Source organism: Populus alba, chromosome 6 (genome assembly GCF_005239225.2).
Source record: "Populus alba chromosome 6, ASM523922v2, whole genome shotgun sequence".
NCBI lineage: Eukaryota > Viridiplantae > Streptophyta > Magnoliopsida > Malpighiales > Salicaceae > Populus > Populus alba.
Window position 1 is genome coordinate 21,755,480 of NC_133289.1, and position 24,978 is coordinate 21,780,457.

At 34.3% G+C, this 24,978-nt stretch overlaps 3 protein-coding genes and 1 non-coding gene across 6 annotated transcripts; 1 reads left to right on the forward strand and 3 right to left on the reverse strand.

Moving 5' to 3' along the window:
* Positions 1-2,057: 2,057 nt before the first annotated feature.
* Positions 2,058-8,213, reverse strand: LOC118053449 (casein kinase 1-like protein 3). 3 transcript variants are annotated; one of them, XR_004688370.2, is made up of 19 exons: positions 7,971-8,213; positions 7,845-7,885; positions 7,690-7,759; positions 7,438-7,586; positions 7,240-7,335; positions 7,047-7,117; positions 6,422-6,483; positions 6,276-6,339; positions 6,095-6,179; positions 5,433-5,559; positions 5,114-5,196; positions 4,823-4,889; positions 3,879-4,015; positions 3,495-3,665; positions 3,234-3,344; positions 2,918-2,968; positions 2,659-2,799; positions 2,340-2,484; positions 2,058-2,213 (listed from the first exon to the last, which is right to left on the reverse strand). XR_004688370.2 is itself a non-coding variant. In XM_035064700.2 (15 exons), exons 1-14 carry the CDS (start codon positions 8,044-8,046, stop codon positions 3,498-3,500), a joined length of 1,296 nt encoding a protein of 431 aa, XP_034920591.1. In that variant the 5' UTR covers positions 8,047-8,213; the 3' UTR covers positions 3,017-3,344; positions 3,495-3,497. The 3 variants fall into 3 exon arrangements, 1 of the variants encoding a protein (XP_034920591.1); XR_004688368.2 differs by having other exon boundaries at positions 2,058-2,484; XM_035064700.2 differs by lacking the exons at positions 2,058-2,213; positions 2,340-2,484; positions 2,659-2,799; positions 2,918-2,968 and having other exon boundaries at positions 3,017-3,344.
* A 5,556-nt stretch (positions 8,214-13,769) lies between these two features.
* On the forward strand, positions 13,770-16,369 carry LOC118053485 (protein NRT1/ PTR FAMILY 1.2). The gene is given in 4 exon segments (XM_035064767.2): positions 13,770-14,284; positions 14,392-14,609; positions 14,728-15,275; positions 15,392-16,369. Coding segments are annotated over 4 exon segments (1,716 nt in total). The 5' UTR covers positions 13,770-14,190; the 3' UTR covers positions 16,248-16,369.
* Positions 16,370-16,465: 96 nt separating this feature from the next.
* Positions 16,466-22,940, reverse strand: LOC118053486 (tocopherol cyclase, chloroplastic). The gene is made up of 10 exons (XM_035064768.2): positions 22,647-22,940; positions 22,007-22,251; positions 21,761-21,840; positions 21,125-21,201; positions 19,201-19,370; positions 18,637-18,734; positions 18,034-18,147; positions 17,645-17,761; positions 17,237-17,386; positions 16,466-16,942 (listed from the first exon to the last, which is right to left on the reverse strand). Exons 1-10 carry the CDS (start codon positions 22,868-22,870, stop codon positions 16,766-16,768), a joined length of 1,452 nt encoding a protein of 483 aa, XP_034920659.1. The 5' UTR covers positions 22,871-22,940; the 3' UTR covers positions 16,466-16,765.
* A 1,641-nt stretch (positions 22,941-24,581) lies between these two features.
* On the reverse strand, positions 24,582-24,663 carry TRNAS-CGA (transfer RNA serine (anticodon CGA)). The gene has a single exon. It is a non-coding gene; the product is annotated as a tRNA-Ser (tRNA).
* Between the last annotated feature and the right edge of the window lie 315 nt (positions 24,664-24,978).

Sequence of the window (24,978 nt, forward strand, 5' to 3'; positions counted from 1 at the left end):
CATGTATTTGCCAAACATGGGAAAGTGAGGAAAATGGTTTCCAGGAAAGTGAATTCCTGAAAACAAACATGGCCTAAGTCTCATCATGTATAAGCCCCTTAAAGGTCCCACACTCCATTACCATGTAAATATTCTGATCAACCTCCCTCCTAGCTGCTTGATAAGGAGTTTTTTGTTTTTTGTTTTTTTGCTGTTGAAAATTATTTTTATAAAAAAAAAATTATTTAATTTTTTTTTATTTATAATCATCTTAATAATATATTAATATAAAAAATAAATTTTAAAATATAATATATTTTCAAATAAAAAACATTCCATACCAAAGTCTTACTCTTCAACCCTCTCTAATTCACTAGCTCCCAGATTTTCAAGATTGATACTTAAATTAGCAATCCTCAAAGGCTACAGTGCGGGTAGGCAATGATAACAACCTATATAATATTTGTGATCGTGCACGAACACACATTTGGATAGCATATTTTGGGGAAATGGCTTCATATATAATTATATTTAAAAAATTGTATTCAATTTCATTTTTTATTTCATTTCATTTATCTATCTTAAAAATTGTTTTGCATTCACCTATATTTTAAAATTATTTTTCCTCCAATTTACCCTCTTAGATTGTTCACCATAAAACTAATGAAAATACATAAACGATTTGTACATGACCAAATTTAAGTTTTATATATCCAAAATACCCCCTGTTAAAAGAGAATAAGAAAAAAAAAATGAGAAATAGGGCTAGTAAATTAAGATTCAATAAATTAAAATGTAATAATCAGTTTTCCTAAATTGCACATGCAAATTATTTCGGTGACAAGTTTTGAAAAAGAATTCTAGCATCTCCTTTTCTTTTTAATGGGTATTTTGATCGCATGATATTATTTTGATGATAAAAATCTTAAAAAATGATATATTAAAGCACAAGAAATTTTTAAAAATAGATTAGATGCGATTAAATACATAAAAAAATATATTAAAAAAATTCTTGAAATATAAGAATATATAGAGCCATTTTCCCAAATATATTTTAAAGCAACCTCGAAATTGTCCAACAATGTTGATGGTTTAAACCCACATTATACGTTTTAATATGAAGGTGAAGGGAGAAAAAAGATGATAGTGCAAACCTCAAATTAGTAACTTTCATGTAGTCACCAAACTAAAACTTTTGTCAATTGGATCTTCAAACATATTAGGCATTCTTCAATTGGGTCTCCTTTTATATGAACAAAGGTCAAATTTTCCTCAAAATCGCATCATTTTATTGCATAATACATGCATTCAGACAATAATAATAGCAGGCATGATAATAATAACAAACATGGATTGTGGAGTGTGGACCTTAAGGAACAGCAAAAGAAAGGCCTTTTGTCATGATATATATGTAAAACAGTATGTAAGAAATGGTTACGGTGGCGAATCTAGAAGGTGACAGATCAGTAACAGTGGCTGAGGCAGTAAAGGTACTATGATGGGGGACCGTGAGGTAGCATGTTGATGGCAGTGCAAGTGATTGGTGCTATTGCAAGGAATGCAGTGGTGTGGGTCTAAAGAAAATGCATGCATTAGTACCGGTACCAGGAAACCATACATGGCTTATGCGATGGGAAAATCTCACCAGGCATTAATCTGCCGATAAAAGAACACAATCTGTTGGTGTGCATATTTAACCCAAGGGATGAAAGCTTCGCCGAATACAAAACCTTAACAATGTGAGATGTTACCTTTTCAACTCAACCGTCTAAAAAGTGCAACTCAGCTATGCATAGCTAAGAGAAAAATCTAGCTGTGTAGCGCCGCACCATGTGGGAGCCTGGAGTCCTAAAATGATCTACAGGCTCCATGCAATAATTGCGACATGATCGAGCATAACCTATAAAGATAAAATTGCAAGTTTTTCACCCATGATGGGGATTATTGGTGAAGCATGTCAAATAATAAGCAAATTATCAATACCCTATAACCTAGAATAAATCGGTCATTTCTGCTTATAAAAGCATGTTGCCGCTCTGGATATTCTATACGCAATAGGTGACTTGCCTTCAGCTAAATTCAGCTAAAAATTGAATACTCTGGTTATTATCACTCCAGAGCTTTATTTAAATGCAAGCATACTACCTGCAAGTCTATCAGCAGCCTCCTCGGCTGGTAGTAGTAGCTTAACTCTCTCTAGGTAGTGCATGTCTGCATAGCCTTATTCTTCAACCCTGAGTCAGTGTCATAGAATATCATATTTCTGTACAAGTTGACTCATAATGAAACATACATCACAAGTAGAATTTAAATGTTGAAACATGGTATGAAGTATGAACCCATAAAAGAAGAGCTGTTACTAATTTTAAAAATATTGCATTATGAGTAAGCACTTCTTTTCCATAATCCCTGTGGAATTTCTCACGTATCCTTCTTGTAGTCCACTTGTCGTATTCTTTGTCACAGCCTTCGATGACAGTTTGAAATATCTACTTTTCCCAAGACCTAGACACACACAACTGATTCTTATTATTTGACAGCAATAATACTTTGGAAACATAAATTATCTGACACAGACGAGTGAAAGAGCATATTCTTTCTTTCCCTGGCAAATTAGAATGGCAACAAGAAGAATTATAATCTAGATTGGTTCAGAATTAAGAGTCAGATGTTAATTACCTCAATGTCTAGGATTCAAAGCTTTCCAGAATCCACACACCAATTCAAAGATCTAACAAACCATCTTCATTTGCATCCATACTTCCAATGGCTCTTTCCACTCAATAAACGAATTTCATACAAAACTTTAACTATAGCAATCTGAAAATGGAAATATATAAAGATAAGCATGAAAGATGTTTCCCAAACTTCATTACAAGATTAAAAAAATAATGGCAACTGAGAAAGTTCCACAAGAACAGGCAAGATGACACAGTACCTGAAACACTAGATTTTGGTACTTCTTTCAGATTATGAAGAATGCAGGTACCTAGATTCAAATTGATCCAGGTAAAAAACCAAGGTTTGGATTGAAAAATAAAGCACTAATAATGGAAGTACTTTATTATGAATGAAATAAGTACATGTCAAAACACCCATACACGATCCAAGGATAGAGGATCAAACGAAACAATCTACATATCCTCAATTGAACAACAAACAAAAAACAGACTTAATCATTTTTCCATCTTAAACAACAATAAAACCAAGCTTTGATGGGCCCAGCACCATCCAATGTGTCTACTTGTAGTCACCTTGTGAATAATACATTTAAGTAACTTGACATTCTTGATGCAAAGAGATCAAGCCATCCAAACTTCAAGTCAGAGACATTGCTATCCTGGATTCTGCCCCCCAAATTACAGCTGTAAATATAAAGGAAAGATCAGTAGTTGAAGAGATGGTACATTGTTTCTTAGAAATTATTGCCATGAAAAATATTCATGAATAAAACAGTAGAACACAATCACAATGCATTAAATACAGAATAATCTCTGAAAGTGAAGTTCCCATACCAATTACTTTGCTGAAGAAATTCTCATCAACCTGCTTGAAGCACCAGCTCTGTTCCCAAGCCCACGGCCAATGTTCACAGCATCAGGTGACCCGTCTAGTTTCATAAAATCCCTTCTGGATGCACTGGGCGGAACAAAAGAAGTTGACGGCATTGATGCATTGTTCATATTCTACAGAAACAAAATCTCAAATAGCTGTAATTCCACGAAATTTACAGCACATTGATTATAGTGACAGTAACTAGTAAGAAAAAAACTGTCACCAAATACATAGAATAAGTTGCATCAAAGTACAAAGTCAGCTATGCATTCTAGCTACATAACAGGCATATGAAGAGAACATAGAGAAGAAAATACTATGGAACACAAGAATAGATGACTCACATGTTTGTCAAGTGGATTATCAGCAGTTAAATTCCGAGAAAATGATGACCCCAACTGCATATGAGTATCTGGACGAGCAACCTTATTCGATCCTCTGTGATCAGCAACCTCAGCAGAATAAGAGGCACCATTGACACCTGAAAGTGAAAAGAATGAACATATAAAAATGATGTTTTCTGTAAATACCATATAAAAATAGATGAATTTCTAGAATCCAATAGAGCAAACTCTTTCATATCCTAAGCAGATAAGTTTCATAGCATCCCTCTCCATGATCCCCTGTCCAATACAAAAGTTTGTCCCTAATTCACTCAGGTGCATCTTCAGTTGAGAATCCAATAAGAAAAAGGCCTAATGGAATGACTCCACATAAAAAAAAGGACTAAAAAACATAAAAACAGTTTTCTAGATTCGCTATGGATTGAGTAAAAGTTCAACATGAACAAAGAAAAAAGGATTAAAAATGTTCTACTTAGGTGTTAGAATGGTTAACTATAAATTTCTCAGAATCTAATTGAGGTCATTGTATTATTGTTCAGTATTTACTAAGTCATTGCAGTACAGCAGATGAACTTTTAAATCCAAAAATCACATGTTAATGTTGCCATTAAATGAGACCGGCATGATTGTTAAAATAAACTACAATGAACCTATCAAGGAGAAGCTCACCTTGAGATTTCAAACCCTCATTTCTACTTTTATATTTTTGTGCTTAAGCTTATGCCTACAACCAATTCCCATGCAAGTGAATTAAGCATTAATGTGCTCCTTTAAAAAGGACTGGTTTGATTTTATTAAGGTGTCTAACATCCCACCAACATCCTCCCCACAACTCCTGCAAAAAGCCAAACCCCTCTTTCTCACCGCAAAAAAACAGGAAGCCACAAGATTCAAATATGACGGAAAATTAAACAAGAACAGAATGGAAATCCTTGAGATTTAACCTTTATCCTTATTGAGATCCATTGCCATTGCTCGACTGCTTGTCACTCTAGAATTTGGCTGCAGGTCCTGAAAAATCACACATAAAAGAATAAATCAATGAAGATTAATAAGCCATTCCAGAAGCAGAGTGGATTAGTTTACAGAATGATTTGGTGGTAATTTTGGACCAATTCAAAAAAATGAAATAGAAAAATAACCACAAAAAAGAATATGAATTACAATCTTAAGAATAAAAGTCTTTGCATGACTCATTATAAATATTTTGAAAAGAAAAGATTCGAATAACTAACAGATGATTGAGGTTGTGGCTTTGGCCTCTGTGTCTGCTTGTACTTCAGGATGGTCCAGTCAAAAACAAAATCAAACTCAAATCCTGCCAGAAATGGGAAAAAACATAGATGAAGCCATAGAATATAACTGTCAACTCCGATGGCCTACATGGATGTGACATTAAAACAAAATGGACTACTCAAGTAATGGACCGACAATTGTTCAGTTATCAGTTTCCAGGATTTGCAGTCCTCAATGACCAACAAACAGAACTTCCCAATCATCCCCCCTCCAAACCAGCATTAAAAAGAATTCCTCAAAATTTAATTAAACAATTACCTTCCCGAGTAAACAAGTCACGAAAGAGGCGCTTCAGAAATCCATAATCAGGCCGTTGGTCAAAAGTTAGTGAGTGGCAATAATGGAAGTAAGAAGCAAACTCCACAGGATGTGACTTGCATAGCACCTCCAGAGAAAAGAAAATGTGATGTCAACAGACTATTAAAGATAGAAGGTAGATATTCAAACTATTACAAGGAACCAAAACAGTATCAGAATTCAATTTTCAAAACCACAAGTCTCGAAGCTCCTTTTCTTCTTTCCCATGACAAATGAGCTATCCAAGCATTTAGTAGGTTTCCCAGACTTTTTAAGAAGATAAATCTCTATATATGTTAAGGGAGAAGGAACTATGTTGGGATATCTTGATCCAGGGGAAATGCAAGGAGGTTAGCTTCTTTCAAATAGATAACATGGATTATGGAGTCTTAAATTTTTAGAGAAGTTGGTAATTCCATGAATTTCAGGTTGCTAAATTTTTTTTGGGTTTCAGATGAGCATGCATGTGATTTATGACAAGAAATAGGATTTGATGAAAACATTTGAGAAAAAGGTCTCCTTCTGAGGGGCCAGTCTTATTATCATAGGGGAAAAAGGAAATACTTCTCCCTCTAAATCCAGGATACAGATTCCAAGTTGATTAATTGCAGTTGACCACATACCTCAATTGGAGTTGATAACTTCTTCTCGCATATTTTATCATACTTTTGCTTCTTTGTTGCCGCTTTCAGGCCCTGCCATGGAAGGCTAAACACAGAAACCAATTATCATAAAAACAAAGACCAACTAATCATATCCTGTTAAAACAACACAGCCTCCAAAAATGATCACATAGTAGCACACCTTCCTCTCAAAAAGTATAAAAGAACGTAGCCAATAGACTCCAAATCATCCCGACGGCTTTGCTCTGGGTAGAAAATAAAAGATGAGTATGGAACAAACGGTTCATTTGATGTGTCAAACACACTAGCAAAACATCTCTGACTTACCTATTCCTAGATGAGTATTGCAACTTGCATACCGAGCAGTTCCTGTTAAGTTTTTGTTCTCTCTTTTTGAGGGGGGAAAGGGAGGAGAAAAAGGAGCCTTAGTCAGTCATGGTAGACAAATGAAGATTCAGGGGAGGGGGGGTTTACATGTTATGCAAAAACAAAGGTGTTGAGAAAAGGAACATATAGATGCATGCACATCGTCAACAAAGGCACATATCTTGATGCTAAACAAAATAAAAGACACCTCCGGAATAACAAGAAGCCAGTAACATCATCTTAAAATAAAACCCTGAAGATAAGAGGCCTAACTCGACTAAGCAAAACCAAGCCTTTTCCAACTAAATTTGATGAATAGGTAATATAAACTTTATGAATGAGAAATGCAATGTCCTGACTACCACTTTTGAATGTTATCTAGCAAATACCACACTTGTAACCGTTAAACCTGACAACAGAAGCTAAGTCCATAGCTAAACTACAAAGTTTCAAAAATCATAAATAATTCAACCCTCTTTCTCACATGAAAACTGCATTACCATTTTCATTCTCACATTGACACTTAAGAGAAGAGATGTCCAAAACCCACTAGAAATCAAATATGAGTGGTTATAAGAATAACTACCTGTAAGTGATATGTTGGTGTGTTGTCGGATCCCTATATCTTTTCGCAAGTCCAAAATCAATGACATAGACCTGGCACGTGTAACAAAATTAAGGGAAATTTATTACATAACAAAAAAAACCCAATAATCATCCACATATAAGCAGTGCACTTAACGCAAAATGCACAAAAAAAAGAGAGAGCAAACAATTACCTGACTAGCTTTCCTTCCGAGACCCATGAGGAAATTATCCGGTTTAATATCCCTATGCAAAAACCCCTTCACATGCATGTATTCAATCCTCGCAATCTCCATTAAGAAAAACCAAACAACCAACAATCAAAACTCGCCATCCAAACCCGAGAAATGCATTCAAATACTATAAAACTGAATCTTATCATTGATCATTACCATCTGATCAGCCAACATTAAGACTGTTTTAAGTGAAAACTTCCTCCCACAGTACACAAACAAGTCCTCGAGACTCGGTCCTAACAAATCAATTACTAATACATTATCTTCTCCATCAACTCCACACCATTTTATATTCGCAATACCACCTGAACAACACAATTTCCACAAATTAAATTACCTAAAATAAATAAAATAAAATAAAATCAACAGTCAAGATTTCCTCATACAAAATTTCTGAAAAATACTTACTTCCTCCGCCAAGAATCTTATACAGTTTGGCTTCGTAGAGTAATTGCGGATGCTTCGTACTCCTATTTTCCTACAAATTAATTACAATTAAAGCTTAATAATAAAAAAAATTAAAATATCAAGATCAAAAATTAAAAAAAAAAATCGAGACTTACAATTTTGACAGCGACGATCTCACCAGAGTGAATGTGAGTAGCTGATAAAAAAAAAAACGAAAATCAATCAATCGTAGAGCAGTTAGTTAGGGTAAATAATTTGAGAGATTAAAGAAAAAGTAGTACCGAGAAAGATTTCACCGAAGGATCCGCTTCCGATTTTGCGACCTAATTTATACTTCTCTCCTATAATTCTCTCCATTCGCAAGAATCAAACGCAGAATCCTATTTTCTGTAGAGAGCTGATAAGAGACGAGAGGAGAGGAGGCGACAAAGCTAACAGAAAACGAGAGAAAATGAGAGAGAGGGTCGCGATGAGGAAGATGAAGAGGAAGGTGGAGGAGGAAGAGGTGATTGGTGAACGTTGTTTTATTTTTGTTTTTTGTTTTTATTGTTATTTTCGAAAACGTGGAAAATGAAATTGGATAAGAATGACAAAATGACATGTCGGTTGTTGTGTAACTGACAACTCGACCAACCCTACGACTTAAGATAATTTTTAGGACTGAAATGGTTTCTAGTAGATTGCCCTTGCATTGTTGGGATCGGCTTCAATAACATAAATGTTAATTTATTTATGATTATGATTAGCATGTTGAGTTTTAATTTGTGTTTGTTACTGTAATGAAAGTTTTTTTTATTAAAAATAAATTAAAATAATATTATTTTATAATTTTTTATATTGACCCATCAAAATTATACATGAACTTCTAATAAAATTAATTTCAACTTCTACTATACATCAAAATTATTTTACTCTCAAACAGGCTCATTATTGTGATCGGTATCAAAATTGACACTAGGAATCAAAGAATTATTATCTCAAAATCGTTGTCACTATCTAACTATTATCATTTTTATTTTTATGTGTGTTTTGTTTATAGTAGTTTTTTAATTGTACTACTTATTTTGATTTTTTTGTTTGCGCACAATTTTTGGTTATTAACATGTTTCTTTTTTATTAATTATATATATTTGTGTGCTTTTTCTCTATGATACTAAATTAATCTCTTTTACAACGTATCTAAATATAAATATAAAAGATAAATGTTAAAAACACCATACCAAGTTTAAAAAGAAAAAACATGAGAAAAACCTTTAATGAAAAACTGTGAATTACACTCAATTTGTGTGTACCTTAACTAATATTATAGTTCTAAAGTTAACGAGCATATAAACTTTTAACAATCATCATATTAATAGCTATAAGACTTGAATTTGGGACCACACAAATTTTGATTCAAAACTCTTATTATTGAATTATCTACTAAATAATTATTGTAAAAAAAAATTACTTAGATAAATTGAAAGCTAATATTATAAACTTCGATTTAAGATGTCATCAATATATTAAGCATTTTCAGGCAAAGGGTCACCCAGGGAAATCTCCATTGATGGGGTGGCAGGGTAAGTTAAGGACTATTTATTGATTCTTGATGCTCTGGCATTCTGGTGTTCTTAAATAACGCAGAATTTATCAAAGATATAATAGCTGTTTTCTGTATGAATTATTCAGTAATTGCAAGGATCATTTTTCTCCAAAAAAAAGTTGAAAATTTAGGTTTAAATTCTCGACGAACCTTCAACCAAAACAAGCAATCAAACACATACATTTAAAACTTTCAATGGCACATTGTGTACTGCATCAAAGTTTAACAATGGAAGATCCTTGTGTAAAAGTGCTAGCTCGTCCCCACATAATTGTTTTTCCAAGGTGCAAATAAATTAGTGTTTTGTTATTCCAATAGCTAAACAACGGACCGTAAAATATTTAACAAAGTGTTTTTTTTAATAAATAAAAAAGGAATCCATGAACTTACAATTCTATTTCAAAAAGAGATTGAAATAAAAAATATTGTTTTAATTTCAGAAATATAGAATTGTAAGAGAATAAAGGAAGGTGGGTTTTGGTGCTTGTGATATTCTTGTCAACTCTTTCATTCTTCTTGGCTTCTCCCATATTTTACGTCAAGTCAGAGGCTAAGGCAAGCTGGCTAGAGTTTTGGTGGCCTCCTTTAGAAATAGAAGTATCAAATCATCATCCCAAGCCACGGACGACAGGTGTCATCGTTGGAAATGATCAAAACTTGTGCCAGCAGAAGAATTAAGGTATCATTATTTGCTCGTAAACGGGGTCTTGAAACTTTCGTCTTATATTCAAGATTTACAGCAACAGAAAGCTATTTTGCCTACTCCTAATTCCAAAATCAACCAAGGATTTTAAGAGGACTCCTCAAAGGTCTTTGTTCTGTCTTATGTTTCTAAATAAAGCTTGCGTTATTCAAAACCCTGAAGAAAAGTACTTGACCCCGGATGGAAGAGCTTCAGATCCATGGAATCTTTGTACAGCACATGAAGTAGGGGAACTTAAAGCACTAATCATGGTAATCCCAATATGGTCAACAGGAGTCTTGGTGTCTCCAAATGTACTTCAACACTCTTTTATATAGTAATTAGTTGGCACCTTGCCTTCTTCACAGAGCTACTAATTTATATTAATCAATTAAAGAAACAATACAAACAAAAAAAAAGGAGAAAAACTCTTCTCAACTCAACTCTAATCATTCTAGCTCTCTCTTCTATTCTCACGTTTTAATTTTTCTTTATTGCGCTCTTCACTGAGTATATGGGGGCATAAATCATGGCATGATTTATGACACCATTTTTGTCTTAAATTAAACCTCCATTATATGCCAAGTGGGGGATTAGGTATTCCATGGAGGTGGGACATTGTTTATCTCCACTTACTACCATACTCCAGGCATCAACTATGGACCGATCGACACATTACATTTCAGTTATATAATATTTTCTTCCATATTATGGATATTGCGCTCAGTCATCCCTCTAGCATAAAAAATGAGGAGAAAGCCAACTCGTCTCAGCTTAAAACAAAGAAGAGGAACTGCCATGGCAGCATTGGAAATTATAGAGAGTGTTTGGCAAAAAACCGCAATCAAGGAAGGATTTTCAGACGACCCTAATGCCGTGCTACACAAGGGAGAAGACCAGGAAAGTTGGCTTGCGCTCAAGCTACATCAACAAGGGGCATTATAAAAACAAAACCATTGGCTCCTTGCTGGTTTGAGTTTTTGGTTAACTTCATACATTATCTCGGTTGTAGCAAGGCTTATGGTCCTTGTAAGTGAGAGGATGGAAGCAATGATGCAGATGAAGGGGAAGTCTTGACAGGTGAGGATTAATTGGTGGTTAAAAGTGAGGGAATTGTGTTAAATGTTATCGTGACTTTCAGCTGGATCTTCATATTTGTCCATGAGAACACACAAAATTTGAAAGAAACTCAATGGTCTTGAATAAACAGCTTGGATTATATATTGATAATCACCATTACTTTTTTTCATTATTGCTTGCTCTTCTTTCCAATTTAAATATTTATAATTACATTTGATTTCATTCTTGTAATTATTAGTTATTTTATTTTAATTAATTTTTTTTTTAATTTCATTCATTTTTTTTTTTTTAATTTTGGATAATGTCAGAGGGCTGCGCTAGAAGGCAAAGGTTGGAGTTGCTGAGAAGAAGTGGGGTCTCGCAAGGTAGATTGCTCGCTGTGATGTGTTGCAGCAGTTTCAAGATGAGCCATCCACTACATACGTGTTGGGAATTTAAGGTTAAATTTGAAAGAGTTTACATTTTGGTCTAAGGATTTAAAAAAAGTTTAATTAGACCATTCAAACCAAGGGTTATTTAGGAGAAAATAATTATTTTTGCACTCCATGAATTATGTATTATTTTATTTTCTATATTTTTTCCTATATCAGCATTCCCACTGTAGAAAACACTGGCATCCAAAGGTGCGCAGTTTGTTATAATTTGATTGACGACCGAAGATGCTTTCAAAAGGACTTTTGTTGTGAAGGATTGAAATTGACATGCGGTTAATTAGATAAACCGCAGTTTGAAAAGCATGTGTCCAGTAGGATATGTATGCACCATATGTGGTTTCCTTTATCTGCAGCGGATGATTATCATGTGTGTTGTGTGTAATCTTTAACACCCACACCTAGAATTCTAATTCTGCCCCCCTTTATTGACTCGATTTATTTGTTTAGCATATTAGTTTATATAAACAAGTGTTATAGTACTCTTATATTTTTTTTTATTCTAATTCACATCTTTTTTTATTCAATAATAAATAATATTTTCAACCCTATTTATATATAAACTGAGTCAAAGTCTTGATCTTCATCTAACATTAACAATTCTGGATTCAAAGACACAAGGATATATATATATATATATATATATATATATATATATATATTAAAACCATTAGAATAGTGTATTTAGTATTGCAGTGCAATGTATTTTTTAAAAGGTTTTTTTTTATTTTACAAAATTTTAATTTTTTTTAATCTTAACATCATTTCATCAAAATTATGAAAAAAATAAAATAAAAGCATTAATTTAATATTTTTTAAAAATAAATATATTTTTAAAACACATCAAAATACATTTTTAAATGTAAAATAAAATGTAATTTCTTCAAAGTTAGAGGGATGCAATTTCTCATAATTTTCTAATAAGTATTTGGTCAAATAACAATATGAAATTCAAATCTATGTTTAGTTTGCCTAATTACACACGCGCTATCCCTTGTTTTTCTTTTTTTTTTTTTAAAAAAAAAAACAATATTAGAGTTCACTATTAATTAAATTATAGACTTAATAAATCCCGGATCCATCCTCTAACCTTATCAGAATCATAGTAAATGCTTGGTTTTCATTTTTTAAAAAATAATATCCCAAAACACTGCTAAGAACATAAAGACATTGCACAAACGTGTGGATATACGACGAAAAAAAGAATCCAGGGACTAAAAAGAAATTAAAAAAAAAAAACCCCAGGCCAACGACTGGAATATTTGCGACACAGAGGTCATCGTTCAAAAGCCAAAAGAGAGCAAACAAAGTCTGCAGCCACCACAAGCGGACAAGCCACCAATTTGTACCAAAAGACCAAACCCTTGTCTTTATTCCTATCTCCTACCTTTGTCCAAATCTTGATCCTTGACAATTGATAATTCATTAAAGTAATAATAATAAATAAATAAATAAGATTTCATTTCTACGAGGGGCTGTCTATTAAATATTTCATTTAATTCTTGATCAAGATTTCTTTCCTCGCATGCAATTGTTTAATTTCTTAGTAGGGCTGGACCAGGCACAAGGAACGACAGGAACCTCCCCAAAAAATGATGTCATTGCTTAGCACCAAAACTTTCGGGATTATTCTATTATATTTTACAAATCACTATCATACGCGACTGCAAAAATTGGGGCTACAAGACACTATTTCGCTTCTAAATAGTGTTTTATCTAAATTAAAATTTTTTTTTTTTTATTAAAATTAAGTTTGATTTGTACTTTTTGGATAGTTTTGATGTACTGATATCAAAAATAATTTTTAAAAAATAAAAAAAATCATTGACATATATTTCGACACGAAAAACTATTTAAATACCATAGGGTAGTTGTTAGTTGTTGGAAGAAATTTTTATGGTATATTTAAGAATGTGATTGTGGTTATTTTTTAAAATATTTTTTTATATTAAAATATATTAATATAATTTTTTTTATTTTTTAAAATTTTATTTTTAAAATAAACTTATAAAAATAATTTAAAATATATAAAAAATTATTTTAAAAAAAATACAAATACAAATATTTTTTCAAACACTAACCGAGTAATCACACATGAATCAGCCTTTCAAATAAAATATAAATCCCACGATTAGGAAGCCTAAAAGCATATCTATTACATTTTCCATTATGAAGGGGACATTTTTCTTTTCTATATCATCATAATTATTAAATCGTAAAAAATCTTAATAATAATGAATATAAAAAAAATATTACAAAAAATATTACCTAAAAAACTAAAAAAACATCATGAATAAAAAAATTAAAAAAATGTCTACTTTTCAAAAAAAAAAAAAAAAACCCTACTGCTGCTTCACCTTCCTCGTTATCATCTTCAAAAGTCCACTGCATGCTATACCCCTCTTTTTACCCTTTTAAGAAAAGTTGCAGTTTGTGTAGGAACTCCTTTTTAAGTGTAGAATTTGATTCAGTTGAATCTATTTTTGCTTAATTTGTTTGGACACTTCATGTTCAAGAATTTAATTATTTCTTTTGAAAACCACAAATTTTCTGTGCAACTGAAAAATCAGACTAAGATGCTATGATTTGTGAAACTTGTTGGGAATCCAGTGCTTCTGTGGAACTTATTCCAAACATTGTGTTTATACATAGTGTTTGTGTGTGATTCTTTCCACCTTACAATAAACTATATGGTATTATAATACTGTTAGAGAAGAGGAAAAATGGAAAACTCAATAGTAGAGGAGAAGATGGTTCTCATCCCTAAGGACAAGGACCCCAGAAAGGGTGGCCTAAGGACCATTCCCTTCATCATAGGTAATTTCCAGAGTCTACTGTTAAAATTTCTTTCTTGTTCATAATTTGTTCTTTGTTTCGGTTGAATCATGTTGGCTTCTTTGCTTTCTTGTTCTGTGAATTCATAGTTAATGAGGCATTTGAGCGGGTGGCTAGCTATGGGCTGATGCCAAATATGATATTCTACTTGATGAAAAACTATCGCATGGAGGCTGCGAGTGGGTCAACCATTCTCTTCTTGTGGTCTGCTATGTCTAATGGATTGTCCATTTTCGGAGCCTTCCTCTCCGATTCATTCATGGGTCGGTATCTGGTCATCTCTTTGGGATCATTCTGCAGCCTCCTCGTAAGTCCATCCATTTCCTGCTATCGTATTCACTGATTCTTTGTTTGCCTTGTTTCCAAGTTTCTAGGGAAAATAGGGGTTTCGAGTCTTGATCTCTTGATCTGCTCTGTTCATGCAGGGGATGATTCTTCTTTGGTTAACTGCCATGATCCCACAACTAACCCCTCCACCTTGTGACCGATTTACTAATGTCTGCAGCTCAGCTACTGCAGGCCAGCTAGCTACTTTATTCTCCTCTTTCGGCCTTATATCAATCGGAGCCGGTTGCATTAGACCCTGCTCTATTGCCTTTGGTGCGGACCAACTAGACAATAAAGAGAACCCCAATAATGAGAGTGTCTTACAGAGTTTCTAAAATTGGTATTATGCTGCGACAGGATTATCAACAATTATAGCATTTACTGCTATTGTCTACGTTCAAGATAACCTCGGTTGGAAAGTTGGATTTGCTATTCCTGCAATTCTCATGTTCTTTTCTGCTCTGATGTTTTTGGTGGGTTCTTCCCAGTACGTAAAAGTGAGGGCCTCCTCGAGCTTATTTACTGGGTTTGTTCAGGTTTTAGTTGCAGCATTCAGGAACAGAAAGCTCAGTCTCTCTCACAGTAGCATTGAACAGTATTACCACAGTGATGATTCTGAGCTCCAGATCCCCACGGTTAATTTAAGGTACAACAGTATTGCTATTAGCACAGTGATGAATCTAAGTTTTTCTCGGGATTCTTGACAATCCAAATCAATTCTGTTTTAAGTAACATTAGATGACAAATTGATTAACCGTGCAGGTGTTTAAACCGTGCTTGTATCATAACAGACCCTGATAGGGATGTAAATCCGGATGGGTCAGCTTCAAATCCATGGCGTCTATGTACAGTTGATCAGGTAGAGTCACTGAAAGCTCTGCTTAGAGTCATCCCCATTTGGTCTACAGGCATCATGATGCAAATCAACTTAAATCAAAACTCATTTGCCACCCTCCAAGCAAATACCATGGACAGGCGAATCTTTAATTTTGAACTTCCAGCAGGATCTCTCAATGTGTTTCTGGTTCTCACTCTCACAATCTGGCTAACCTTCTATGACCGAATTCTGCTACCATTGTTAGCAAAATTCACTGGCAAGCAACGCGGCGGGCCTAGTCCTAAAGTTAGGATAGGAATTGGTTTGCTAATCCCAATTGCAGCAAGGGCAATGTCAGCAGTAGTAGAAACCATAAGAAGGAGAACTGCTATTGAGGAAGGACTAGAAGACCAACCAGATGGTGTGGTGAACATGTCAGTAGTCTGGCTTTTGCCACCAATTATCCTACTTGGATTGGCTGAAGCTTTTAATTCAATTGGACAGATAGAATTCTACTACTCTCAGTTCCCTAAAAGCATGTCTAGCATTGCGGTGGCTATTTTCACTTTCGGAACTGCCATGGCTGACATGATAGGGAGTGGTTTGGTGGATGTTGTGGATAGAGTTACATCCAGAGGAGGGCAAGAGAGCTGGTTGTCTAGTAATCTTAACAAGGGTCGGTTAGATGATTATTACTGGCTGATTACTGTCTTGAGTATAATCAATTTTGTGTATTTTCTTGTTTGCTGTCGGAGTTATGGACCCACTAAGGACGAAAAGAAGGAGCGTCTGCTGGAGTAGAAGTAAACCAATTTGATTATTACAAGGGTTTTGTCAAAAAATACTAGATTGATTAGACTATTCAACATGCATTGTTTAGTTTGTTTACCATACTAGTAAAATTGACAGTGATCTTTGAATAACTTATACTTATCTTCATTTGATAAAATTTATCTGAATTACTTATATAATTATCCAAGCAAACTAAATAATTATAAAAATAATTATGCTATATCATATAAAATAAACTTGATTAACTTTTTATTTAATTTATATAAACTAATAATCTAAAGAAATTTATACTAATCAACACAAATAATCATTCAATAATCAAGAAAATCATTTCAACATTTAGAGATTATAGTCAAAGCCACGTATATATATTTGCTTCTTAGAAAGCAAGGATATCCATAGCGTTTGGCCAGACTGATCCTCAGGTTCATGCAAACAGTCCCATCCACACTGTGCCAAATTTCCTTTTCTATTTCAAGTAATGAAAAAGGGATTCCTTTGGTGGAACGAAAGCATGAGCCAACTGACTATAAACCGGGGGGCTTGAAGAATGGAACAGAATTGTAAACTGCATCCAGATCAATGGGAACTCGAAGAGCACGTCTAAGGAGCTCTGGAGCAGATGTCTTGCCTTTCCAATTGGTAAACCATGGTCCTCCTCCAACTTCCACTGCTGCCATGTCACTCGTAACTTTCAAAATTACCTAATACAACGAAGGTTAAAAGAATAAGAACATCTTATCCCAAAATGTGAGCAAAAATGGGACAACCTTCTGTAAACTATCAATGGTGAATACGGGTGAATGTTCGCGTCAGGTCATGTTTGCACAACTAAGGTTTAGAGTTTTTGATCTCATGTCTCATAGCCAGTTGATTATTGATGCCACAGAAAAATGACTGCTGAGGTTAGAATCATGTAGCATGAACTGGAAAACTGAAAGTTACTACACACAATTTGATAAACAGACAGATATATTGGTATGATTAATAACATGTACCTTTCCCCTAGTTCCGTCCGGTCTCCGCTCCCACATTTGCAATTTCAGAACACCAGAACATGTATCTATACAAGCTGGAGCAAGACCAGCTTCCACTGTTGGAGCAAGTATAGGTGTTCCCAAATCCTTTGCTCTTGCCTCCAATTCAACCTGACAAGAAGCAACATCTTACACCTCTAATAACTGTGCCGCCCTATACATCCAGTGTATTTTCCCAAACAAGACTTGAGACTTTCTGTAATATATGGATTTGCTAGTGCTTTCGTGAATCCTGATTTTAAATTTCACTCATTCAAGCAGAAAACAATACCAGAATTTACAGGGATTATATTGAGAGGTTTTATAATTTGAGACTATTAGCACTAGCAGTCTAGCACAAGGAAATAAGAGATTGTTTTAACAGTTTACCAAGTGTTTCTCGTTCTCTGCAGACATGTGCCAGTAACCCCATGGAGAAATTTCCCAATTCACAACACCGTTCCAGGGCACAAATTCATAGAAAACACCATCAGAATGTACTCCAATCTGCACCAGTAAACATCATGATGTGTGCTTATGATCCCAGCTTGTTAAAATTGTGAGCACTGTTGGCTCTTCTGATATTTCAGGAAACCGAATGGCATTCTAAAGAAATCAAAATGAAAAAATACTAATTAATATTAGTAGTTTGGTATTTCATTCTTTCTACACCTGTTGGAATATTTTCCCTGGGATAATTAAAGACAGATTCAAAAGATTTACGAGAAAAAAAAAATTAACTGGAATGGGAAAGTGAAGAAATTGTTATAGAGAAGTACCAGTGCAGCATTTTCATGTATCTCAGAGCCAGCTGGTCCAGGCAACTGCCTCACTCCACCAGCTGCAGTCAAAGTAACTTCTCCACTTGTACCTTCGAAGACATTACACTGAAGCTGCAGCACAACATCAACAATTGAACATACAGACAATTACAATTTCTTTTCTTTGCCATTATTTCCTTTTTCAGGCTACTTATATGCAGACAATTACAACTCACAGATGCTTCAGCGGCTCATTTTCTCGGGGATCATCCTAGAAAATTAAATAAGCTCTATCCAATAAAAGACCTACCAGGAAATGATGCCTAAACAAATAAGTTGCACTGATATACAGCACATTCAAAAGTGAGCCATCTGATCAGATTCAGGAAAAAAGCAGGCTCAATAACCACAGAAAAAGTCACTGCATATTGGCCCAAGTAAAGCACCGCCATCCCAAATTCAGGCATCAAAATTATAATTTGAAAAACCTTTTGACCTGGTAGCATATTTTGTATGTTGAAAATTAGATTAAGTCGTTCGTTCTCTATAATGGAACAAGCAACAATGAAACTTAAGTATATGGACTACAAGAGACTTGTGAAGAAACAAAAGGATTTTCACCCAAAACCATTTTCTTGGGAAGGCTCCACCCCAGTTCTTTTCTGAATAAGAAGGAGCATCTTTGAACTCAAATCTTTCGCCCTCCCACTCTATCCAGCCTGCAATCCAATCAAAACCCAACAATTATTCCCGATAATACATCACAATACTTTCTGCAAGACTTTCTACTAAAAATATTCAAAAAACATTCTAATATAACCATCCCTCGAGCCTCTGGATGCTGTGGTCTCACATACTCAATCCCTCTTGACCCCTAGAGCAGCAGGAGGGCTCACTATTCAAACACTCAAGATCCATATTCACTATATTCATTTAATGATCTTGTAGCATTGTCCATATCTCAGGAGGGAAGGGAAGGGGAAGGAAAGGAAAAACGAAAGGATTGATACAAGAAGGAAAGACCCATCGATCAATAAGAAGTAAAAGAATTTAACAAAGATAATCCTTTTTTTTCCTGATAAATAAACATCAAACAGCTTAACTAAAAGATAGATATAAAAAATAATATGAACAAAAAAGCCGGATTATTAATTGCCAAAGAAAAATAAGGAAACGAGTCAATGCCTGTTGAAAGCCCGCTTGCCATGCATATTTGCCAATGAGGCTCGAATACAGGAAAAGCAGCAAGCCAACCTGCAGTAGAATTTTGCTTAGACCCAACACTACCCCATCCATAAATGGGCCGAGTCCTGTACTCCCAACGAGCAGTTTTCACAGTTCTAACATAATCTGTCCTGCAATCAGAAGTTCAGCTCATGTCAAAATAACATACTGAAAACAACTGAAGAACAAAAAAAAATATAGTCAATTTCCCAGCTCGCCAACAAGAGTATGTTTGATCTACAACAATTAGTCAGTTGATCAGTTGGTCACCAACTCAAACAAAGACAGGGTGCTGGACTAACAGTGCATTTTAAGACTTAACCCATTAGCTTGGATCCTTAGGCACTGGAAAACGGGCTGTTGTTCCTGCCACGTATAAGGCACAGGATTGTATTAAAAGCCACAGCTCAAGTTTCCGCAACCAGCTGTAACCATGACTGTGAATTCTCTAATACAACATTGACAAAAATAAAAGGCGTGCGATAAAACAAATCACGACAGTCCGATTCCCACAAAACTTCTGATCATATATTACAGGAACAGCCCTCATAAATTTCTCAACTCAATAAGTATTATGGAAAGAGTGTCTCCTATGAGAATTACCTGGTATATGTATATATTTTATATAGCTTTGTTATCATGTGTATGTATTCTACTACTACTATTGTTGCTGTATACAATCCTAAGCATATAAATACAGAAGACGGCTAATATAATTACTAGCATTTATTACTATTCATGCAAACCTATCTCTACCGGGTTATCAAGAGTTAAAATCTTATCATTTTCATTTTAATTAATAAAAACTAAATATAAAATAGTATAAACCTGTAAAAATTTTAACCTTAAAAAAATTTCATATAAAAAAATAATATAAAACTATTTTTAGAATCTCGTCTAATATTTTAAGTTTTTAGATTAAGAATTCTTAATTCTACAAATAATCTAACCATGAACTCCAATATGAATGCATCGATTCCTCCCTCCTTCTCCACTGCATCGACATCAATTTCTCTTCCATTTTCTAGTGCCTACCTTGTCGTTGTTGTTGGCCACGTTTTTGGTGTTGTTTATATGCCTATCATGGCTGCTGATGCTTCAGTTTCTCATGGGACTGCTATCATTTCTCTTTCAAATACTCAACAAATAATCTCCTTAAAGCTATCAAACACCAATTTTCTTTACTAAAGGATGCAGACGAAGCCTTATTTAATAGGCCAGGGAGTGTATTCCTTTGTTGATGGTCCATTCCTCATTCCCATATTACCTCACCTCTGCTGATATGTCTTTGCTCATTGTCAATCCTTTTTCCTATCATGGAAGCAACAAGACTACTTGATTATAAGTGCTCTTTTATCATTTTTTTTTCTCTCATTTCCAGTCTCAGTTTCGAGTAGAGTCTCCACCTTGAGAGGATATATTATGGAAGTGGTGTCTCCTGTAGGAATTACCTTGTTTTATATGTATATATTTGTATATACACGCATGCACCTTATATAGCTTTTTTTTTTTTTTTTTTTAGTTTAATGTGGGTGTCCGGGCCAGTTTGCGCACACCTCGACTAATCTCACGGGCCCTGAAGTTAACGACCATGTAAACTTCCAGTGACCATCATATGAACAACCTAAGGTTCAAACCTGAAACTACAGAGGGAACAAACTTATTGGTCCCAAACTCTTATCACTGGCCACAACATAAATGATTACTTTGTTATCATGTGAAGTAGTGCATCACTATTATTATTATTATTATTATTATTATAACCCTAAGCATATAAATATAAAGTATGGCTGCTATCATTGTTAGTATCCATTACTATTCATACAAACCTTTCACTTAATTATCTTAACTCGAAGATACAGCAGTGAGTGATAAAAGAAAGTACCTGCCATTATCACGAATAAAACCCTGATGCCAAAATGGACTGACTTGAAAACCTTCCAAAACTCTTCTATTGAACTCCTGCACAAATCAAAACATAAAAGAAAACTGTAAGTTATAGGTTGGATTCAATTTACCTATCCGATTTACTTCTAATCTACTTAGACATTCCTATCGAGCACATCATTTTCTATTGGGAAGTCTGAGCGTAGAAGATAAATCTCTCCGATCATCAAAGGATCTGATGAATGTAAGTGCTGAAAACGTAATATGAAGCTAAAGCGTTTCGAGATCATCGAATGAGCAAGCACATTCCAAAATATTGGATGCTCCATAGCGCAAATAATTGCTCATAATTAAATTGGCTGTGCCCATAATTTTATCCTGTTGCGGATTCAGCATTTACAAACTAACGCTGGCTGGTAGAGTGGCCACACAGGTTTATTTATTGGGTATAGCGTGTAAATTGACATTTAACCTCAGAACTACAGAATCTCTCGTGAAATCAGTCTAAGAAAACTGCATGTTAAACCCTTGTTAACCAAAAAATTGTAAGATTATAAAGGAAAAATGTGAATAACAAATTAACAGTGTCAAGATTTATGATGAACAAGACAGAATTCAAAGAAGGCATATCAACCTGAGGAGGAACCTCCTTAGTTGGAGGCTGCATGTCTTTCTGAACCACAAAAGTATTCCCCAACATCAGCTCATGCCTGCCTGTACATTAGAAAACTATCACTTAGACTTTGAACACACAACTTCTTCCGTTGTAGCATTAGATTAAATGAACAGGCTTGCCTGCATACGCAAAGAAGTAAATATCCATCTCATGGAAAACAAAAGGCAGTTGGCTTGCTTAACATTAGACAGCGGGGCCACTTACTTCCCCAGAAGTTTTGAGATTCTTCAGAGTACTGGAAAATAAACTTGTCATCAGCGCCAAGAACTTGAGCCCCAACTCCTGTTGATCTAGGTCCATACTGTGCCACTTCCAAGCCTGTCAATTTCTTTTGAAACGCAGGGTTCTCAACAGTGTATATAATACAGAAATTCTGCTTCCGTTCTGGAATTGAGACTTTGAAGTACCAACCCTCAAAAAATCTCCGCAGTGTTCCATCGAAATGGTACCTGCAGATTCAAGCAATGGACCTAGCTGATAATTGTAAGCAATATTGCAAATTAAATAAACTGTAGCTAAATAACTAGAATGCGTATCAAAAGTTCAAGTCCACGTCCAAAAATTAGTATCTTTCACTGTAGTGTGCATGAATAACCATCGGCCGGCCATGCTATCAAGTTATATGTACAATTTTCGTGATAGAAAATTCTCCAAAAATCAAAATTCCAATATTCAAACAACTAAGAAACCACAAATCATTCCATCAGTATAAACAAACAAACAAATAAACCCGAGATGTTAATCAAAACCATAAAAATTTCCAAAATTCCTATTTGTGATTTTGGTCTACACTAAATTACAAATACTAGCCAGCATCTGTTATATATGATAAAAGTAATTTTACCCGCTATGAGGAGTTCTGGGCTCTCTATTAGGGGGTGTATGGACATAAACAGGACTGTCAGAACTAGCACTCTCAGCTTCAACTGTCAAAGTTTCCTTATTCGAAGCCGCCGGTACTCTCACTGATTTCAACTGGGGTTTGAAAAAGCTTTGTTTTAGAGGTTGACGCCATGGCCTAAAATCTTGAAAATCACGTAGAGAGGAAAGCACGTTAATTGTTTCCATTAAAACGTTGCGAGAAGATTTACAGCAAAGTAATAAGGGAGAAGAAGAGACTGAACATGTTCTTGTTGTTGTACGTGTGCTGTCAGAAATATTGAGTGGTAGTGTTCTGGGTGGGGTACTAACTGGTAGTTGCCATTAATATCGAGTACCATGTTGTCTACTGTGAGAACTTTTTTATAATATTTTTTATTTTTTTAATTTTATTTTTTATTAATTAATTAAAACAATTTTAAAACATAAAATAATTAATTTAAAGTAAAATTAAATTTTTTTTTTAGTTTTTTTTAAATAAAAACAAATACGCCTTAATTAATCCTAGTTTGGAAGCGTATTAATTGTGGTTGGCATTACTTTATACTGCTATTAAAAATAAATTTTATTATATTTTCAAACAGCCACATTTAACCAAAAGATTCCTTTCCTTGTTTGAAAAATAAAAGAAAACGTATTTGTTAAGAATTAGGCATAATTTTTTTAATAAAAAAATATATATTAAAACTATAAATATTTTTTTATTAGATTTATAATAAAAAAATAAATTTATGATACTAAATAAATAAATAAAAATCTAAGAGAGAATAGTCTTAATCTTTATATCGCTAAAAAATATTTGTATATAAATAAAAAAATTTGTATTGTTGATGATATTTTTACAATGTAATGAGTTTGCTTATCTATTACCAACAGGTGTGTGGCTCAAGTGGTGAAGGGGGCAGCTCTTCTTCCTTCGAACCCCGGTTTGAGTCCCAGTGGAGTGGGGTTGGAGAGTTTGCTCTCTTTCTCTTTCTCTTGGGTCCTCCCTGTGCGGTATCTCTGTCACTTCCGCGGTGCCTTACCTGCTCACTAGGGCTTACAGGATGTTCAGTGGGCCGTAGGTTTAGTCGTGGTGCGCGTAAGCTGGCCCGGACACCCACGTTATCAAAAAAAAAAAAAAAAAGTTTGCTTATCTATTTCTTTTATGTACGGACAAAGTAATAAGTTGTAAGGGGTTGGGACGACTTTGTCGTTAGGGCAAATGACAAGCATTGACTTTTTGGAACAATCCAACAAACTACGGCTGAAAATAATAAATGATGGAGTCACAGTGTTGGTGTTCACAATTATGGAGTCACAGCACCCATAGATTACTACTGTTAACTGCTTTCCATTTGACACTGCACATTCTACACTGGATTTTAAAACCACTATTTACAAAATTTTATTAAATTCTTTTTAATATCAAAGTACCATACTTATCAGCATCAAATCAGAACTCTCTACAACCCGGTTTATAAGTAAAGAAGATTTAATCTAATTAAATCATTTAAAAAAAACTAGAAATGATGTTTTTTTTAATACAAGTTTTTTTTAGTGATCTAGTTTGGTCTTGAATCAGTAAATTAGTAAATTCACTAATCAAGTTAGGTTGAGTTTTAAAACTAGATTTTATATAACATGAAGGAAGGATGTTTTTTTAAGATTGTCAAATAAATAAGAATTTTGAGTGATAGGTAAGAACTAATTTTAAAAAATCTCATATCTTTGAATTAAGAAAATGTATAAAAAAAATGATTATTCTAAAAAATATCCAATCTTAAATATGACTATCAAAAAAAAAGAAAAAGAAAACACACAGCCTGCGAAATTAGAATAGCTTGCGAGAAGCAAAATTATCAGGACATACAAAGGACCTGTAGTCCGAATCATCAGTGCTAGGAAAAAAGAATAGAAACGTCGACAGCAGGATTCGAACCTGCGCAGGCACAGCCCAACAGATTTCGAGTCTGTCTCCTTAACCACTCGGACATATCGACGAGTTACTTATGGTTCTCTTAATATTATATCTATTCTTGAATGCAACATTTTCTTATAATATTTATATCCATTTTCAAGGCAGCGTAGCATTTAAGTTTTCGTAGAACGGTTTATTAGCTAGAGCTGTTGCTTGTGGTCTAGCCATAATAGCAATGAGATTGTTGATCCCACAAGTAAATTCCATATTTTTTTTCAGCTACATTTTCTAAAGTTGCTTCTACAGCTCCTTCCATCCGAGTGGAAAGATTGCAAAAGCCCTTAACTTTTGTAGCATACACAATTGACATGATCACTCTCTTAGATGGCAATCCAGG

Bases quoted from the DNA above. Each gene is read 5' to 3' on its own strand.
- LOC118053486 (XM_035064768.2), bottom strand. From the start codon at position 22,870: ATGGAAACAATTAACGTGCTTTCCTCTCTACGTGATTTTCAAGATTTT. The intron at 18,148-18,636 runs GTGAAAATCCTT...GTTGTGCTGCAG, and splicing joins TCCCAAGAAAATGGTTTTGG to CTTCAGTGTAATGTCTTCGA. The intron at 17,387-17,644 runs GTAAACTGTTAA...GCTTCTTGTCAG, and splicing joins CAGAGAACGAGAAACACTTG to GTTGAATTGGAGGCAAGAGC.
- LOC118053449 (XM_035064700.2), bottom strand. From the start codon at position 8,046: ATGGAGAGAATTATAGGAGAGAAGTATAAATTAGGTCGCAAAATCGGA. The intron at 5,560-6,094 runs GTATGTGGTCAA...TTTTCTCTGGAG, and splicing joins AGTTATCAACTCCAATTGAG to GTGCTATGCAAGTCACATCC. The intron at 5,197-5,432 runs GTAATTGTTTAA...CATTTCTGGCAG, and splicing joins TGACTTGTTTACTCGGGAAG to GATTTGAGTTTGATTTTGTT.